The 16,894-nt window shown below is 41.9% G+C and overlaps 1 protein-coding gene and 1 long non-coding RNA gene across 2 annotated transcripts in view; one reads left to right on the top strand and one right to left on the bottom strand.

Annotated features, from left to right (window-relative positions):
- Positions 1–1,612: 1,612 nt before the first annotated feature.
- Positions 1,613–16,894, bottom strand: part of NEBL (nebulette) — a 95,451-nt gene continuing 80,169 nt past the window's right edge. The window contains 2 exon segments of the mRNA XM_029078185.1: positions 1,613–3,155; positions 4,124–4,239. Of these exon segments, the coding sequence (XP_028934018.1) occupies positions 2,979–3,155; positions 4,124–4,239 (293 nt within the window). The 3' untranslated portion in view covers positions 1,613–2,978.
- Positions 11,822–16,198, top strand: LOC114816187. The gene is made up of 2 exons (XR_003763956.1): positions 11,822–12,224; positions 15,846–16,198. It is a non-coding gene; the product is annotated as an uncharacterized LOC114816187 (long non-coding RNA).

Genomic DNA, 16,894 nt, shown 5'->3' with positions numbered 1-16,894 from the left:
AAAATAGCACTTTGGTATCAAACATACCTGCATCCCTTCTTTCTGCAGCTTGTAGCACAGACAGAGATTGGAGGAAAAACTGCTACTGAGTTGTGATCTTGAAGCCAAGTGAGTTTGAAAAATTGTCAGCTAAATTTTGATTTTGATGGCTGGTACTGCATGAAGCAAAAGCATCTTGATTTCTGGATTCTAGGCAGTCTGAAACTCTAGCAGTTGACAAAATATTATTGGACTTAAGTCTGATTTGGTGATCACTGATGATAGTAAGAAAAGCCAAACTGCTGCTTGCAGTTGCTTCTCCTGATTACAACAACATTTTAAGTCCGGGTGCCCTTGAACTCCTTAGAAATATGTTCTTTTCAAGAAACTCTAATTGTCCCCTTTACTCTGAACGTTTACAAACCCAACGGCTCTTATTTTGCAATCACAGAATATGGTCTGTTGTGTGGCTTAAAACGTACAGCCTTATTTAACAATGTAATGGAATTGAATGGACTTTTTGATTGTTAATTAGATGTAAACGTAAATTTTACAAGTGTATTGCATTTTCAGGTTGGAGATGGGATAAAGCTTAAAAATGTCCACAGGCTTAAAACAAGAAAGGCTTTCAAAGGTGCAAAAATTTGACATTTACCTTTGGCCTAAAAAGCTTTTAGAGATTTTTTTTTAAAGGCTTTCTCTTTTTTTCTTAAATTCCCCAAATGCAATCTAAACTTTGGATGTTTTCCAGTGATTATAAATTGTGTTTATAAAAAAAAAACAACAAAAAACTACTACTGCCAGAAAAGTGACAGTGAGGGAGACACTGGAGTTGAAGATACCAAATGCCACCTTGCTGACGTGGAAGTAAGAGACATCCCTTCCGTTACGTGATTTGTGTAGGTTAATTAACGTGATGTAATGATCCTTTTGAGGAAATTCACAGAACCATAGAGCGTATTGCCCAAGGGATGTATTTCACTCTCTTGCTACATTGTTTCTGTTCTCTTCTCCGAGTTCTCTACTGGTTCCAAGCCGCAGTTCTCAGTGATTGGAGACTGGGCAATTAAAGTAAAACTATCAGTTCCAAAGGGCATCCAAGTGCCATATCTGTAATGGTAGTATTGAAGGACTTACTATGTGCCAAGTACTGTGTTAAGCACTGGGATGAATCCAAAACAATCATATCATCTACAGTCCCTGTCCCATGGGACTCATAGTCTAAAGGGAAGGGAGATTATTTAATCCCCATTTCACAAGCGAGGAAACTGAGGCACAGAGAAGTTAAGTGACTTTCCCAAGGTCACATAGGCAAGGAGCAGGGTCTGGATTCAAACCCAGGTCTCCTGACTCCGGTCCTGTGATCTTTCCATTAGGCCACGCTGTTTCCAGTGAACCAGCAGGGAGGCAGGTCAGTTAAAAGTCAGGTTTTTCAGGATAAAATCAGGAGAACGACCATCTCAGTGAAGGCTAAGTGGCTGCAGGCAACAAAACCAAACAATCAGAAAAGCACGGTTCGTTCAAGAATGCAGATGCTTGCATTCCCAGGCTCTGATATGGTGATCCTGGGATCAGATCAGTGCCCCACTGACTGAACTCCTAGCTGACTTCCCTCTGACTTGCCCTGCCAGTGAAAACTCGTTTTGGCACCATCAGTTCTCTGTCGGTAAGTGATCCTGAGTGTCTGAGCTACCTGAACTACAGAAGAAAAATCACCTAGGGCTGTCCTGTACCGTTATTCATCTTTGAGCCTTGATTGGGAGAGGAAGGGAGAGAAGACAGTAAGGACATCTTCTTTCTGCTTGATCTGAGCCAGAATCTAAACTCACATTGGGGCTCAAGAATCTCTAGTCCATTTCACTTGGGGCCGGGGGTATAGTTTCAAATTTGCTAAATTTCCTTCCACTTTCACCATGGTTCCCATTCCACTCTCCATTGACTCCTGATTTAGTGCCAACAGGGATACTAGAGTGAAAGCTTCTTGGTGAAAACCTAAACCATTTCTTGGCTCAAAAGGAAACCTCTTTGCTTGGGTTATACAGGTCCCTCAGCACAATGCAGCCAGAAGATTGTCAAGCTAACTGTTTAGAACACAGTTTTCTGAAGAAAAACCAGGGGGAAGGGATATTCTTGATAAGTTAGGCTGTCCATAAGGGAGGGAGAGACTGCGGAGCTCCTAGTGGAGTGAAAGGCTGAAGCCCCTACTGTGGTTAAGGGGGTTGGGGGAATCGGAGTGGGGGTTGGCGGGGGGAGAGGTTCAGATAAATGGCATTCAAATTCTACCCTTTGAGAAGTGGCTGGGCAAAGATTTTTGGTCCTGACATGCTTCAAGGCCAAGGGAGAAATGGGACTGGAGTCTCAGAGGCAGGTCCAAGGACTGAACATTGGAGTAAAGAATGAAATGGGAAAAGATTCAGGACAGGGCACAACCGATGTGAGTTGTTTGATGTCTGAACAGGACCCAACTCACTAAGGCTGCTGGGAAGTAAGACTCAGGCCTGTCTTCCCTCTGCCATGGCTATGGAACTGATTGAATTTAGGCAGATGTCCTCTGAATTAGGGGCCACATAATGGCTTCAGAGCTAGATATCTCTGAAGTAACTGGAAGGGTTATTAAATTAAGGAGAATGAGCCTCGCATGACTCCAAAAGGACAGCATAAGGAGATTCCTTCCTTTTACGGATGGGTTTAAGGCAGTCAGGGCCCCCATTAAATCCTGGAAAAGTAGTTTTCTGGTAGTTTCATAGCCAATTGCAGGAAACCTTTAACATATTCAGCAGTGCCCTATCTCCAGACAGAGTTAATTCGCTCTTAAGGAATTAACCGTTTTTAGCTGGGACCTGGCTCTTCCTTTCGCAGTTCCTAATTCTCAGTGTGAGGACCAATTATTCAGCCAGGTATAAGATAATGAGCATGTGGTCTTTAAAGCATTTCTCATCCTTTACAAAGGTTAGGTTTCGAATATGTGAGAGTGAAGCTCAAAGGTCAAAGGAGAAAAACTAGTTAACAAATTCAATGTAATTGGCCGGAAGCATCCCGGTCTTTCCGGTTCTCTGCACCGTGCCGTACATCCAGCCGTCGTCTATAGGTTGCACGTTGACGATGTAGTCTCCATCTCGAAAGGAGACCTCGTCCTCATCTTGAGCGCTGTAGTCGTACATCGCCCGGTAGGTCCTCTATCAAAGGAATGGAGATCTGTACCGTCAGTACCTTGGTTTTGTTGAGCACTGCCCTTCCCAAAGCTTTGTCGCCTCATCTCACTTTTTTACCCTCACAACCACCCTTCAGTGCTCAATTGCCCTTGACGAACTGATTATTTCTCTTCAATTTTTCATTTTTTGCCCTCAACTCCCCTTTAGTGATCAAATACCATGGCTGGATTATTTCTCTTCAATTTCTCATCTTTTTCCCTGACATCCAGCCTTTAGTGCTCAATAAATCCAACTGATGGATCGATTATCTTCAATTGAGTGCCATCTCATATTATAGCTCTTTAGGGGTGACGTTTATATGTAGCACACTCAATTCTCTGATTACAAATGCTTCCATCAATTATAAAATTAGAGATTAAGGGAATGTTCTTCCAACAATATAAGCCTGCGTGGGCTTAGCGTGCGACATTATTGAGCTTTTTCTAGACCATAAGCTTGTTATGGACAGGGAGCAGGTCTGCTAATTCTGCTGTATTATACTCTTCCAAGGGCTAGGTACAGTGCTCTGCACAGAGTAAGCACTCAAATACCATTGATTGAAAGAATTCTTGTGAGCATGCAGACACATTTGCTACAGTGCTTGTTTTTTCTAACTTCATGTTGTAAGGAAAACCGGCTGGATGATTGGGATTCAGCCAAAAAAAAAAGAGAGAGATCTTTTTTCAGCCAATAATCAGGGGTCACATAAAGGCAAGCACTTTTCTTTCAAAAGTCTCTCTGGGACTGGGTCCAATCCACCTCAAAGATGATGAAAACACCCATTCTGCAGAGAGTGCCCTCTCTAAAGGTTTTCAATCTTCAACTGGTAGGAATCCTGACGAATAAATACAGTTGAGGAGCAATGGTAACTCTTGCTCCTTTTTCAGAAGCTTACAGGGGTAAGGTGTTTGTATCAAACCTTGACTCACCCAAGGGGGATGTCTTTTACTTACCAGACTCGGGGAAAGTTGCTGGGAATGTATCGACCTTACAGATGACATGCTGCTCTGGTGCATGTATCCATAGCCTTGGCACTGGCTTTGTTGATAAGCCCCAGGAAGGACAGGGGCTGCATGTTAATGACAGAAACAAAAACAACAAGTTATGGGAGGTTCAATGGTCCTTTCTCTGGTCCAAGGGGAATCTCAGCTCCTTGAGGTCCACCGAAAGGAGGTGCCTGAAAGGAAATGTCTTTTGCCATGTTGCGTTCTGCTACTGTGCAAGACAGACTTGTTACTGCTCTCTTGGTTAGCAAATACACATGCAGGGGATAGGTAGAAGCAGTGTGGCCTAGTGAATAGAGCACGGGCCTGGGAGTCAGAAGACCTTGGTTCTAATCCTGACTCCTCCACTTACATGCTGCTGTGCGAACTTGGGCAAATCACTTCGCTTTTCTTGGGCTCGGTTTCTTTACCTGCAAAATGAGGATTCTATACCTGTTCTCCCTCCTCCTTACACTGAGAGCCCCATGTGGAACTTGATTATCTTATTCCTATCCCAATGTTTAGTATAGTGTTCAGCACATTGTAAGTGCTTAACAAATATCACAATTACTATTTTTAGGCCAAGCAAGGGAAGTGAACTGGATTGACATCCTACAACTTAGATTTACCAATTTAGGGGCATTGTGTCTTCAAACCAATCTGGGGATAGGAACTAATTTCACAGCTTTAATAATTCTCTACAATATTGCGAGAGGACAATTGCAAATTGGCAGCCCCACTTAAAGTTGGGGGGAGGGGTAAACAATACCTAAGAAGCCATCTGTGCCTGATTTGCACCCTTTATTCACCCCTTTCTCCCCCACCCCTCACTATGTGACCATGGGCAAGCTGCTTAACTTCTCTGTATCTGTCACCTCCTTTCTAAAATGGGGATTAAGTCTGTGAGCCCCATGTGGGACGTGGACTGTGTCCAACCTGATTAATTTGCACCTATCTCAGAGCTTAGTACAGTGCCTGGCACATATATTTTATAGATGTGGAAACTGAGGCATAGAGAAGTTTAAGTGACTTGCCCAAGGTCACTAGCCCCAATGTCAGGAATGATGCAATGCCCCCTTGCTAAGCAGCCCTGACCCCTTCTAATTAGTGTATCTGATGATCCAGATTCTCCCACTGCTCAACCCTACCTGAGGCAATCAGTTGTAGGTTTTGAGCACTGAATTAAGCACTTCGAAAAGTACAAAAGAAGAGGGTTGGTTGACACATTCCCTGCCCACAATGAGCTGACAATCTAGAAGGAAGCTTTTTGGGTTCATTAACATTCTTTGTGGGATTTAAATGACCCCTGGAAGTATGTAAAAACAAGCCATTTTTCATGACTGAAATGGATAAATAAAATCAAGGTTAATTTACTTGACTGTCAGCATAGTTGATATAACAAGAAGCAATAAATGAAATTTAAGGAGGTTACACATAATGAAAGATTACTAGGCAGTAGGATGATTCTGGCAATGTATGAGAGCCTGAATACTTTAAAGCAGTTTAATCATAAGGCAATTACTACTCATTAATGTAGTTTCCATTTAATAATGATAAGTGGGCTTTTTCATAGTCCAGCAGGCAATTTAGTTTCCAATTCTGTTACAAGCAATTTCTAAGTGATCAAGGCCTCTTAGAGTTCTTTGGTCATACTGAAGTATAAAGTTATATAAAGTTACTGAAGAATTCAACACTAGATTTTTGAAATAACTATTTTTCAATGTTTTCAACTGCATTTACTTAAATGCATGCGGTAGCATGAAAAGCAAAGAGCACCACTAAAATGCTTGCCCTGATAAAAATACATTGAATAAAAACTGCTGGGCTTTTTGAACGGTAAACTATATTTCCAGAGATTCCCCTTCAATGCATTTTCACAGTGCCTGCCTGTAAAAGCAAATATTTCATCCTTCAATCAGGAACTCTTAAAAAGGATTGTCAGTTTTTCAGAAAACTAGTTCAATCACTTTGGAAATCCTAGTGATGAAATGCTGACCCTTCGGTGGCTTCCTCTGTAAGAGTCTGCCCTGTTTCTGATCTGCTTGGCCAGTTGCTGTTGAACAATAAATTCAGAGTAGATTGTTGGCATGATTTTTGCAAATCAGAGATGCCCATAAAATAACCAGGAGTACTGGGGGCGGGTTGGCTGTCTACCAATACGAAGAAATTCAGAGAGACACTGGACAGTAAGTGGAGGGACTTAGAGAAGCAGAGTGTCTGAGTGGAAAGAGCACAGGCCTGACTGCCATTTGACTGCTATGTGATCTTGGGAAAGTCACTTAATTTTTCCTCAGTTCATCTGTAAAATGGGGATTGAGACTGTGAGCCCCATGTGGGACAGGGACTGGATCCAAACTATCTGGTATCTACCATAGTGCTTGGTACAGTGCCTGGCACACAGTAAGCACTCAAATGCTATTGTTAGTATTATTATTAGTTACTAATAAAAAATACCATTAAAGGACTTGGAGCTGCACAATAATATGTTTTGGAAAGGATTTGGGCAAATGTAAAGCTGGGAACTGAACTGGCTGTTGAACAGAATGCTGGCTATTTAACTTTGTAGATGTGGGGCTAAATGTATTTTAAATGCACAAATAGTATTTTAAGTGGTCCCTGGTTATTTTTGAAGGATTCCTTGGGTTGCCCTTGACTTTACTAGGCTGGAGATTCCCCTAATCCGTAAACTTAGTACACACACAACCACAAACTCTTCTTGCGGACAAGATTTCCCCTGCCTTATCTTCTATTTTGTAGCCACCATCCTTTCTTAAGCTCTGGTTTATTAGTAAAGCTATCCTTAGGTCTGAAGACCAACCCGCTTTGATATAGGGGAGACCGACGAAATCTGGAGCAGTTGAAGCCAAGGGGTAGTAGAGCCCAGAACAATTAGGAGAGGAGCAATGACATTTATTTGGTGCGCACTGCGTGCAGAGCACTGTACTAAGTGCTGGAAAAGAATAAACAGGTGAGAACTGGACATTATCTCTGTCCCTCTGTGGGACTCTCAAAATACAGCTGATTTGATTGATTGTTATAGTTGACTTTGATATTCACCCAGCCCTATACATAAATAACTTCATACTCTACCACTGCCCCTATCTGTAATTTATTTTAATGTCTGTCTCCCCCTACGGAGTGTAAACTCCTTGTGGGCAGGGGTCAGGTCTACAAACTCTATGGTGGTGGTAGATGCCATAAGCTGTGATAATAATAATGATAATAGTGGCATTTAAGTTCTTATGTGCCAAGTACTGTACTAGGCACTGGGGTAAATACAAGATCATCAGTTCCACATGGGGCTCATAGTCTAGGGGAGGGAGAACAGGTAATAAATCCCCATTTTGCAGATGAGGGAACTGAGGCACCAATAAGTCAAGTGATGACTTGCTCAAGGTCACACAGAATGCAAAAGGCAGAGCTGAGACTAGAACCCAGATCCTCTGATTCCCAGGCCTATGCTCTTTCCACTAGGCCAATGCTGTGGAACCTAATTATCTTGTTTATTGGCACACAGTGCTTAACAAATATCATAACTAGTATTATCTACTATGAGACTGACAATATGTATCCATGTTCCCTAACAATCCATAAGAATATGATTTTCTTTTACTATGCTTAAATTCATAAAACCAATATCCTATAGTGGAAGACTTAGATTGTCATAAATTATTCCACAGATGAAAACCAAGCACATTTGGAAGCTCTGGGAGCATCTGACTTGAAAAGCTTTGAAGTGCTCTAGAAGACATGAGGAGAGCGAATTTGAAACAGGTGAAGATCTTAATGACCAATCAGAAGTTAAATATCCTGTGTTCAATCAAGAGTAGATAAATTAAGTCTTTCAGGAGCTTCCACCTTTGCAAGGTCTATGAACTGTTCTGGGATATCGCTAAAGGGGTGAGTCACTAAATTTCACCTTGCTAGTGCATCTGAGGAACTTGATCTCACAGGGTTCTCTTTTAGTATTGCTTCTCAAATTCTGTCCAAGAGTCACTCTGGCCTCTATTCAGTTCAGTGGAGACTCATCCAGGTTTGGACTCAATTATATTTATTGAGCACTTTGCTGAATGCAGAACACTTTACTAACCATTTGGAAGAACAAGGTAAAGTAGAAATGATCCCTGCTCCTAAGGTGCTTACAATAACCAGGTCATGATAAAAATGGGCTTTATTTTTCTCTAGTTATAATCTCTAAACTTCTGTCTGGAAGCTTGGCAAGCCAGAACTAGAGTGACAAGACTGCAATAACAATCAGATTTGACCCTATATATTCTGACTTTATGGACCCTGTAAACTCTGTAAATTCAATTTTTTTATCTGACATTGCTTTATAACTGGCCACCCTAAAATGACCCAAAAAAACCCCAGAAGAGAAAAATTGTGGTCCACTCCATTTGCGACAGGCAGGACTGATTGTAGTGCTGTTTATATGTGAATGATAATGGTATACGTAAATAACTGTGGTATTTGTTAAGCGCTCACTATGCACCAAACACTGTATTAAGTACTGGGGTAGATGCAAGATGATCAGGTTGGACACATTCCATGAAAGCTTTGTCTGGGGTTTCTGCTTCTGATTTATCCCAAAGTTGGGATTTCTGCTGACCCACTTCCTTCCACCTGTTTCTGTGGAGTCATTGGAGTTTAGCGACTAACAGCACCAGGAAGATAAATGAGATGATTCTCAGATGAAGCACTTTGTCTAAAATTCCAGTGACCACCCCATAATTCCTGTCCTATTCTTCACACATGCCTTAAAGCATGGAACATCAGCACCAGAGAGTGCTAATAATTCAACCAGCAGATTTTGCAGAGTGAGCTGCAATCTTTTGCAATAGGCAGACAGTCTTTCAGTGAAACTAGGTTCATTCATTCTTTCAATTATATTTACTGAGTGCTTACTAAGTGCAGAGCACTGTACTAAGCACTTGGAAGAGTACAATACAATAATGGCATTTGTTAAGCGCTAAGTGCCAGAGACTGTACTAAGTGCTGGGATAAATAAAAAGTAATCAAATTAGACAGTCCATGTCCCAGATGGGCCTCAGTTTTAATCCCCATTTTACGGATGAGGTAACTGAGGCTCAGAGGTATTTGTTGTTGTTGTTTTTGTAATGGTATTTATTAACCTCTTACTATGTGTCAGACACTGTACTAAGGGCTGAGGCAGATACAAGTTAATTAAGTTGGGCACAGTCTGTGTATCACATGGGGTTCACAGTCTTAATCCCCATTTTACAGATGAGGGAACTGAAGACCGAGATGTGACGTGACTTGCCCAAGGTCACACAGCAGACAAGTGGCAGAGCTGAGATTAGAACCCAGGTACTTCTGATTCCACGGCCCATGCTCTATTGACCAGGCCATGAAGCTTCTCAATTTTTCATTTCACTACAGGCTGCCCCAGCCATTTGAAAGGTAACTTTTCCATCCCTTGTTGACATGTTGGGCGTTTCTTTCTTCCATGTTCTCCAAGATAGACTCTGAGGTAGTGACCCAGATTGAAGGGGATTGCTAGAATACTACTGGATAATCATTTCTTGTAACTGGGGAATTCTGGGTTACATTGGTTACAGATTCCAAATCTCCATATGGATTTGTGTATCCCATTAATCAGTTGGAATATCTCACCAGTTCCCAAGGGAATGTCATAATCCATAGGAAGTCGTCGTACTCAGAATTTTGAACTTGAGCCTCTATCTTATCAGAATGTTATTTAATATTAGAAAGAACCAGACATCTCCCTATTGTCTACACACTGTATAGACTCAGATGTATTTTCAGTTCCTCTGAATGGGCCCATATCAAACTGATTGAATGTGGTCCTGGCATATTACTTGCAGATAGGAATATGTGAAACTGGACTATAGAACAGGCATTTTCCAATTAGCCTTAAGCATGTGGTTCGAGACTAAGCATTATAGATCTCTGGATCTACTGAATCTTTTCGAAATCAATGACAGTTTCCTTGTTGCAGTCCACCTCCATCATCAGTATTAATTGAGCAGTTGTTTATGCAGAGCCCTGGGACTACTGATGGTCTATCAGACAGCCACTGTCCCACATGGAGTTCAGAGTCTAAGTAGGAGGGCGAAAAGGTATTGAACACCCATTTTACAGATGAGGAAACTCAGGCACAGAGAAGTGATTGCCCAAGGTCACATGGCAGGCAAGTGGTAAAGCTAGGATTAGAACCCAGATCCACAGGGTTCCAGGCCTGTGCTCTTTCCAGTATGCCACACTGCTCCCCCAGTACAACGCCCTCAGAGTAATCACTTGCCTAACCACCTTGAACCCTATTCATCCAGGCAAGATGTTCTTTATTTTACTACTTCAAACTCTAGGGTCCACATGGTTCCCTTTATTGTATGTGGAAATGGTTTTCATTAATTCCAGGTTGGTCAATGAGAGACATGTGTATACCCCAATCCAGAATCACCCTCCGAAAACATTCTTATCCACTGATGATGACAGCAAGTGCTTATATGTGGCCCTCTGATCAGCTCAAAATCATGCTGGGTTTCCTGTCTTGGAGGTTTATAGGTCTGAGAGGAAGGCTCTATTAGTTTTCAATGGTTTGTATTAAATGGGGGCATTGCTGTTTGGAGAGTTAATATATTCAAGTGGTATGCTTTTTTTCAGAAATCTATCCAAAAGACAAACTTTACATTTAACAGCAGGAAGTGATGAAACTTCACCAGAGAAAATTTATACTTCACACTTCACCTTTTATTGTCTTTCTAAAATAGGAATCAATTTTATGTGGCAAACAATGCTATTTCCTTTCAACCAGGCTTCCTCTGCTGTTCTATTGCAATTGGAGAATAAAAACTACATATTTCCATGTAGCCCAGACAATTGCTGGTTGGGTGTAAGAAAATAACATCATTGCCTGCTAGGAAATCACTCAGAAAAAGCAAATCCTAAATCAAAAATTAGGGAAAACCACCTTTTGAGTCAGCGGTAGTGTCTTCCAAATGACCCCATAAAGTTCTTTGAAGTTGGACTGAGAAACTGGGGCTTCTAATTCTACTTATTCCTATATCCCAGATAAACTGGGTCTTTGTGGGAGTGGCTTCAGAGTAATAAAAAGGGAACCCAGCAGAGACACTCTCAATCAGTCCATCAATCAATGGTATTTCTTTTGTTTAGTAGTTACCTAGATAAGACTAAAGTGATCTACCAATCATACATGTTGATACTAAATTGTATTATTAGGCCCCTAAAATGTTATACATTGGATCAGCTAAATATAAATCCTTCAAAGGCAGGGGTTGCCTAGAATAGCAGCTAGCCTAATGGTTAGGGATCTGGGGTCTAATCCTAGTTCTGCTACTTTTCTGCTTTGTGACCTTAGTCAAGTCACTTCATTTCTCTGGGCCTGTTACCTCATCTGTAAAATGGGGATTAAGACTGTGAGCCCCATGTGGGACCTGGTCTGTGTCCAACCTGATGATCTTGTATCTACCCCAGCATTTAGTACAGTGCCTGATATAGTAAGTGCATAACAAATACCATTTAAAACAAAAAAGTCAACAGTGTCTAAATTAGAGTCTTGCGCAGCACCATCTGGATCCTCAGTACATGGTGATAAGGAAATCTTATAGTTTCCCAAAGGTAATTACTCTAGAATTAGAATATCCCATGGGATATAACCCACCCTACGGGTAGGTTCACAAAAAATCTACTCCAAAAAGAGAAGTTGCTCAATCTCCCTCAGAACCTGACTCTAATGGTTTTCTGTTGTAGCAAATCCTGGTCAAAATATATAGCCTACTCTCGATTCTCTGACTGGAGGCAAATGGAGCAAGGCAAATCATCAACACTTCTGCTTGGCTAAGCTCTTCTGATTGATGATTCTGGCTAAGGGATGACCTCTGGAAGGAATTTCCACAAGGAGAGATGCAAAGTGGTGCTCCTCACCTGGAAAGAGACCAGACTGCAGGGAGACATATGTTTGGGCTTTGACAATGAGGAAAATGCTCACGATTTGGCTTCTGTTTGGAAATTTTGAAGAAAACAGGAGCTCTGCAAGAAACAACCATATATCCATCTGAGGCACAGAAAGGTATGATTGAGCATAATATTTTTATGGTATTTAAGTGTTTACTATGTGCCAGGCACTGTACTGAGCACTGGGGTAGATATAAGCTTATCAGGTTGGACAGTCTCTGACCCAATTGGGGCTCATTCCCCATTTTTAACATGAGATAAATGAGGCACAGAGAAGTGAAGTGACTTGCCCAAGGTCACAGAGCAGACATGGAGCAGAGCCGGGATTAGAATCCAGGTCCTTCTGACTTGTAACCCATGCTCTATCTAGTAGGTCACGCTTTTTCTCTAATAGTAATAATGATAATAGTGGAATTTGCTAAGTGCTCTTGGAGCTAAGTACTGGCATAGATTCAGAGTAATCAGGTCAAGCACAGTCCCTGTCCTGGAACTCTTAGTCTAAGTATGAGGGTGAACAGGTATTGAGTCATCATTTTACAGATGAGGAAATTAAGGCACAGAATAGTTAAGTGACATGCCCAAGGTCACACAGTTGTCAAAGGCAGAGCTGGGATTAGAACCCACGTCATACAACTCCCAGGCCCTTGCTCTTTCTTTCCACTGTGCCAATTAATCAGTTCATCCATTCAAGTCAATCATATTTATTGAGCACTTACTGTGTGCAGTGTTGCATTTATGAGTACTTAATGTGAGCAGAGCCCTGTTTTACAAGCTTGGGAGAGTATAATACAACAGAGTTGGTAGCCACATTCCCTCCCCACAAGGAGCTTACAGTCTAAGTATTCCAGGTCACCTTTAGCTTACATGTATTTTTATTTAAGCACTAGCTCCTAAACATACCCTCTTTTCTTTTCCTTCCCTCATTTGACCCCATGGCTGCAGTTATTGCCCCATCTCCCTTCTACCATTCCTTTTCAATTGAGTAGCAGATAGTCTATATCTGCTTTCTCAAGTTCCTTTCCTCCAATTCTCTCCTGAACCCCTCCTATCCGGTTTCCGTCCCCTCAAAGGTCACAAATGATCTCTTTCTGGCCAAATCCAACAGCCTCTACTCCATCCTAATCTTCCTCAACCTCTCAGCTGCCTTCGACACTGTTGACCACCCCCTTATCCAACCCCAGCTTCACTGACACTGTCCTCTCCTGGTTCTCCTCCTATCTGGCCACTCATTCTCAGTCTCTTTCACAGGCTTCTCCTCTGCCTCACACTCCCTAACTGTGGGGGTCTCTCAGGATTCAGTTCTGGTTCCCCTCCTATTTTCCATCTACACCCATTCCCTTGGAGAACTCATTCACTCATATGGCTTAAACTACCTCCTCTACGCAGACGATTCCCAAATCTGTATCTGTCTCCAGCCCTGATCTCTCTCCCTCCCTGCAGTCTGGTATTTCCGCCTGGCTTCAAGACATCTCTACTTGAATTTCCTCCCATCACCTCCAACTTAATGTGTCCAGAACAGAACTCCTTATCTTCCCTCTCAAACCCTGTCCTCCCCCTGATTTCCCATCACTGTAGAGACTACCACCATCCTTCCTGCCTCACAAGCCCATAAACTCGGTGCTATCCTTGACTCCTCTCTCTCATTCAACCCACAGATTCCATCTATCATTAAATCCTATGGGTTCATCCTTCCCACCATTACTAAAATCCACCCCTTCCTCTCATCCAAACTGCTGCCACCTTAATCCAAGTACTTACCCTGTCCCACCTTATATCAGCCTCCTTGCTGATCTCCCAGCCTCCTGTCTCTCCCCACTGTACAAAAACCTTCAGGACATGTTTTCCCCACTTCTCAAGAAACTCCAGTGGTTGCCCATCCACCTCTGCATCAAACAAAAACTCCTCACCCTTGGCTTTAAAGCACTCCATCACCTTGCCGCCACTTACCTCACCTTGCTAGTCTCCTACTACAACCCAGACCACATACTTCGCTCCTGTAATGCTAACCCCCTCACTGTACCTCACCCTCATCTGTCTCACCACCAACCCCTCGCCCATGTCCTTCCTCTGGCCTAAAACACCCTCCCTCCTCAAATCTGACAATTACTCTCACCCCCTTCAAAGCCTTACTGAAGGCACATCTCCTCCAAGAGGAGGCCTTCCCTGACTAACCCTCCTTTCCTCTTCTCTCACTCCTTTCTGTGTCACCCTGACTCGCTCCCTTTATTCATCCCCAGCCCCACAGTACTTATATACAGATCTGTAATTTATTTATATTAATGCCTGTCTCTCTCTCTAGACTGTAAGCTTGTTGTAGGCAGGGAATGTGTCTCTATTATTTTGTACTCTCCCAAGTGCTTAGTACAGTGCTCTGCACACAGTAAATACTCAATAACTACAAATGAATGAATCTACAATTGTATTTAAGCACTGTGTGCAGAGCACTGTACTAAGCACTTGGGAGAACACACCACTGATTGATCCCCTAGTGCTTGAAGCAGTGCTCCAATGATTAACAAATAAAATAATAATAATAATTAGGTTCCTACTGAGAGATTGTTTAGGGTTTCAAAACCATCTGAAGGTGGCACCACCACTGAAATTTACACTATTGCCTTCCTCCCCTGTCCTTCATAATAAAATAAGCACTAGCATCTAGCCACAATTCAAAGCTTACTAATAGATGGAGGCAAAAAAAAAAAAAAATATATATATATATCAGCGCAGGATATCTTGAAAGCCAGCCCAAGTGTCCTTTTTAAAACTGCTCTCAGATCAAAATTCCATTTGTCACAATGCAGTTGAATTATATGCTTTGATTTCTTGGATTCCTTTCTTCCACTCAAGATCTAAATGTCAACTAGGGGGGAAAAAAAAAGCATTGAAAAAATCTTGGGCGGGCTGAAAAAGCACCAGGATGCTTTAATGTGGTTGTTGGCCAAGAAAAAAAATACATTTTTTTTCTCACATCAGTTCTCAGAAAGGGACCGCGGGGGCATTGTTTGAAATGAAAATCTAACTTCTACATATATTTTGAAAGGAAAGCAGTCCTTGAACAGCAGGCACAAATGCTTTATATTAGGCAGAGGCCAAGCTGAAATTACATTTTAATTCGGAAAATGTAAAAAAAAGTGGTTGCTCACCGAACTTTTTCCTCTCCCTATGTTTTTTTTACCAGCCTTCATCCTAGTCTATCTTGATTATTTTCCAGTTATCAGAACAATCTATTATTTCCATGGTTGGTCTACACTCTCTCCAACTCACCAAAAGTTGTGGCTCTAATCTGTGCTAATCCACATGGTTACCACAAATCTCACCTCCCTTCCCTCCAATAAAAATTATTTCCCCAACATTTTAAAATTCTGGTAGATCAATTCTCCACCAACCAAATTAACTCTTTCGGGGGCACCAAGGTACCTCTTAAATACCTTTCAGGATATCAGAAAATGGACTGATTTTTGGCATATCTTAAGGTCAGCCATCTGGATCATATTATGCTTACATAAAGAAAATAAAGCCATTTTGACAGTGAAGAATACTAACAGGAAACATATATCAGCTGTGGGGATCGAAGTGCCAAGAAATGCAGGCGCTTTCTTTGAGTCAGCAGCAGTTGCCTTGTCCTGAGGAGAACTCTTTCCTTAACTTGAGAAGGCTGCGTTATTGGAAGAGTGAAAGTGGCCATTTAATAAAGACCTTCTGTTTCACATGGGTTATGTCTACTATCTCTTCCCAGGGGGAGCACGGGAATTTAAAAAGAAGGAAAAAAAAGGACTCTCCCGCACTTGCAACCACTGAAATGAAAGATATAAAGCTTTGGCTGCCAGCCCTTTCAAATGACAAGGACAACAGCAACTGCAAAATTGGGAAGATCACCATGGAAAAGGCAGTAACACTAAGAGGTAAGGGAGGCCGTGCAAGATGTGAAACCAAGAGGAAGATGAAAGACCAGATTGCTGAAAAATGAGCAGGAAACAATTAGAATGATTTCCAATACAGGGTTAGGATGTCAGATCTAAACAAGTTAAGCTAATCTAATACCAAAAAGCCACAGAGATCATTCCAAACAATAAAACTTCAGAATCCAAACAAAAGTGGGTAAAGTTTAAATAAAATCTGCTCTTATTAAATCAAAGCAAAACGGGAGAGACCTGAAACGAACACCCTTTGAAAAAAAATTTCAGCAACTGGAGGATAGTCAGAAGGAAAACTTAAAGAAGTTGAAAAACAGGGCAAGAAAAGGGTCCTGCAATCAAAACAAGATGGGGGGGAAATAGCATGAAAGGCCTGTAAGTCCAAAACAATGAGGACAATGTAAGGAAAAGCCTTTATACGTTAACAGTGATTGAAACCAAATGTGGACATCTGCAGTGATACGCAAGGAAGCGTTTGGAGTAAGGGAGCTGCAGCCCGTGAATCTGCATCCCCCTTCCTCAGTCAGTTGATTGATCAATGGTATTTACTTAATGCTCGCTTTGGGCAGAGAACTGTACGAAGTGCTTGGGAAAGAACCCCTGCCCACAAGGAGCATACAGGTAGTAGAGGGAGACAAATAGAAAAAATAAAGATAGGGGAAATGGTAGAATATAAAGGATAGGTCTAAACATGCTGAGATGGAGAATGCAGCCCAAGGGAAGGGTTGATGCAGAAGAGAGGTAGGAGAGGTGAATGAAGGGCTTAATCAGGGAAGGCCTTTTATGAGAGACGTGATTTCAGGAGGGCTTTAAAGTTGGGGAGAGTTGATGGCCTGAAAGACGTCTCCAAACCTGTTCCTATGGCACACTG

This window comes from Ornithorhynchus anatinus, chromosome 13 (genome assembly GCF_004115215.2).
Source record: "Ornithorhynchus anatinus isolate Pmale09 chromosome 13, mOrnAna1.pri.v4, whole genome shotgun sequence".
NCBI lineage: Eukaryota > Metazoa > Chordata > Mammalia > Monotremata > Ornithorhynchidae > Ornithorhynchus > Ornithorhynchus anatinus.
The sequence above is the reverse complement of the archived record's forward strand: the minus strand, read 5'-3'. Positions and strand labels throughout refer to the sequence as shown.